At 26.3% G+C, this 3,003-nt stretch overlaps 1 protein-coding gene across 1 annotated transcript in view; it reads right to left on the reverse strand.

Annotated features, from left to right (window-relative positions):
* The window catches only part of LOC106677248 (uncharacterized), a 30,400-nt gene extending 28,824 nt beyond the window's left edge, over positions 1-1,576 (reverse strand). The window contains exon 1 of the mRNA XM_067048857.1: positions 1,466-1,576. Within this exon, the coding sequence (XP_066904958.1) occupies positions 1,466-1,496 (31 nt within the window). The 5' untranslated portion in view covers positions 1,497-1,576. The remainder of the gene's footprint in view (positions 1-1,465) is intronic.
* Positions 1,577-3,003: the final 1,427 nt, after the last annotated feature.

The following is a 3,003-nucleotide window of genomic DNA, read 5'->3' on the forward strand; positions in this document are numbered from 1 at the left end:
TTATATTTAAATATATATTAAAACTGAAATGATGAGTTATTGCATTATCAGTATATTATTCGAAATACACTGTCAATATTGTATGTTGTTTTAACACATTTTAATCCTAATTAAAATACTTTTTCTATTTCCATACAATATCTTTTAGCTCTTTTTACACGATTCTATGAATTTTCTGAAATTGTGAATTATTAGTAGAGTACTCACCTTTTAAATCTTTCTTTTATTTACCCGCATAAATTTATTAAAACTTATTAGTATATCTATGAATTTTCCTTTTGTAGTAGGTATAATGCTTAGACATTTATAAACACAAACTTAATTTCAACTTTGAATCCTTAAAAAGGAATTATTATTATTTTTTTTGCATATGCCAGAAAATTATGATGGTAATTGGTATTTTGCAACAATAAAATCCTTTATTTGCCTCTCAGAGAAGATTTGTGATACTGGCTTCCAACATTCCGGCAACATCAATGTATTAGACGCAACTCAATAAAATGACATCGAGAGAATAATAATATAAATTTAAACATATATCGTAAAAAAATTGAATGATGTCAGATTAAGTGGAAAAAAAGTATTCCAATCAGAATTAAAATATATTAAAAAAACTCATATTTTTTAACGTTAATACATATTTAAAAAAAAATAACCATTCAAGAGATTATGCTAGAGATTCTAGATAATTTATTTTTGGTTAAAACAAAACAACCGTTTAAAAAATTTCTAAAACACAATATTTTAAGTTTTTGGATGGTTGGGATAATTTATGGGGATTCTTTGCTATTATTAGGTGTAACACACAAATTTAATGCAAAACGTCATGATGAAATTTTGAGTAGTTTTCAAGATTTTAAATTTGTGAGTGAACGTAAAACACGCAATTTTCAGAACTTCGAAATTTCAAAAAATGAATTATAATAAAGTATACAAATGATGGAAAAAAACATTTTTGTTGCCGTTATCACAATGAAATGAACTAGGCCGAATTTCATCAAAATATGTAAAGTCGGTGTTTTTTAAAATTTTTATAAGTGTGTTATTTTTATTGAGTGCTTTTTTGCCATCGAATAAATAATAATACAAGAAAAAATTCCTATAATCTATTAACTACACTCATAAATGTCTTAGTTAGTCATTCATATATCTTTAAGAGCCATATATTCACAAAGTCTTAATAAATAGTACGTATAATGTGGAAATAATTCAGATTCCAATTTTATAGTGATTTAAAAAAAAAATGGGAAATTTTAATCTAAAGATGAAGTTTTATTTATTTGCCGAAACCGGTCATTTTTGGAATATCAGTAGCATTATAAATTAAATTATTAATTCGATCATAATTTGTCTGTCATAAAATCATAAATGAGTATTCCATTTAATTGAAATTTGACCAAAGGCCTATGGTGTATTCAAAAGCGCGTTTGATGAACATGAAGAAAGATAAGGAAAAAATTCTTACCGAATATGAATAATGTGTAAGGGGCCCACATTTTGATCAGCTGCCCCGTTCAGAGTGTTATCTCGCGCACAGCTCTTCGTTTTTATAATGAAGCAAAATGTACAAGATCAGCATACACGAGGATACTGATATAGCGCGTTATTTAATTCTCTTTAATACTTTTTTGAACAAAAAAAAATTTCCTATGCTCTTTTCATTACTCGGCAAATAAATTTAAACGACGTGTTTAAATAACAGCTGAATATAAATCCTTTTAATAACTATTTAAGTATTTTCATTCTGAGATGGGTTTGGGTTGGTACCGTCCCACCATTGGCTCAAACGAAACAAATATATGTGTTATGTACTGTGACAAAATAAAAATAATGGCTCACGTTTAGAATTTATTAAGATATAAAAATAAATAATTCAAAATAGTATTTTTAGTTCCAAAAATCTGTAGTGTCAAATTAATGCAAAAAATATTGTTACTCACTTTAACAAATCAGAGGCTGTAGAGAGCTACAAAGGACCACGCTCCGGACTCGGTGTTATTGTGTAGGGCTGTCTCAGGTGTATAACAATCACATAAAAAAATGAATACGTGTATGTATGTAAGAAAACAAGTTTATTAATTTCAATGGAAGAAGATTATTAATACAATTTTTTTTTTTAAATTTTATATATATGAATAAGTACTGAATTTTTTTTTTAATATTTATTTATTGCTATTTACAACTGTTCATTATAATACATAAGTACTGAATAAGTAAGTGTTTAGTGCATAATGTTTAAGTAGGTTTTTTATAATTATAATGTATAAGTAAGTTTTTCATAATTATAGTTTATAAGTAGTTTTTTTATAATTATAATGCTACATAGATGAAGAAAAGATATTAATATCTTTGATGTAATGACAGCGTTGTAGCTTAAGTTTTAAGTAATAAAGCGGTTGTGACCTTCGAGATATGTTATAAAAGGATAACTTCAAGATATATTCATATTTTAATACATGGATGTAATTATATCATATCATAAAACTATTAAATATGATCTTCTCGGTTTTAACAATTGTATATATGTTCATTCAGAAGGCTATATGAATTAGGCTAGGGTGAACGAAAAGGTGCCCATTATCAGATATTTTGCTGAATATTTTACTTTAATCGAATTATAATTCAAATTAAGCATAACACAATATTAAAATGAGTCCTCCAAATCTCTCCAATAGTTCAAGGCTACGGAGTCAAATGTTTGTCATTGGGGGAAGAATTATTTATTTACGTCAAATAAATATTTTATTTATCTCCCTGATACTAAAACAAAAATTATTGTGGGTTTCTCCTTTCACCTCTTAACAATTCCCTTTAATTATTAGAAGGGGGAACTTAGTATCCCTTCTGTAGGGACATTAAATTAAGAAAATACTGTTCTTGACAACACCCTTTTAATTTTTTTTTTTAAGGGTGTAAAACTACAAAATTGTACTACAGGCACAATATTAACCCAACTAGAATATAAAATATATATTCCTAACTAGTGAAACATATAATTTTTAA

Source organism: Halyomorpha halys, unplaced genomic scaffold (assembly GCF_000696795.3).
Source record: "Halyomorpha halys isolate HHAL.00 unplaced genomic scaffold, Hhal_1.1 Scaffold91.1, whole genome shotgun sequence".
Lineage (NCBI taxonomy): Eukaryota > Metazoa > Arthropoda > Insecta > Hemiptera > Pentatomidae > Halyomorpha > Halyomorpha halys.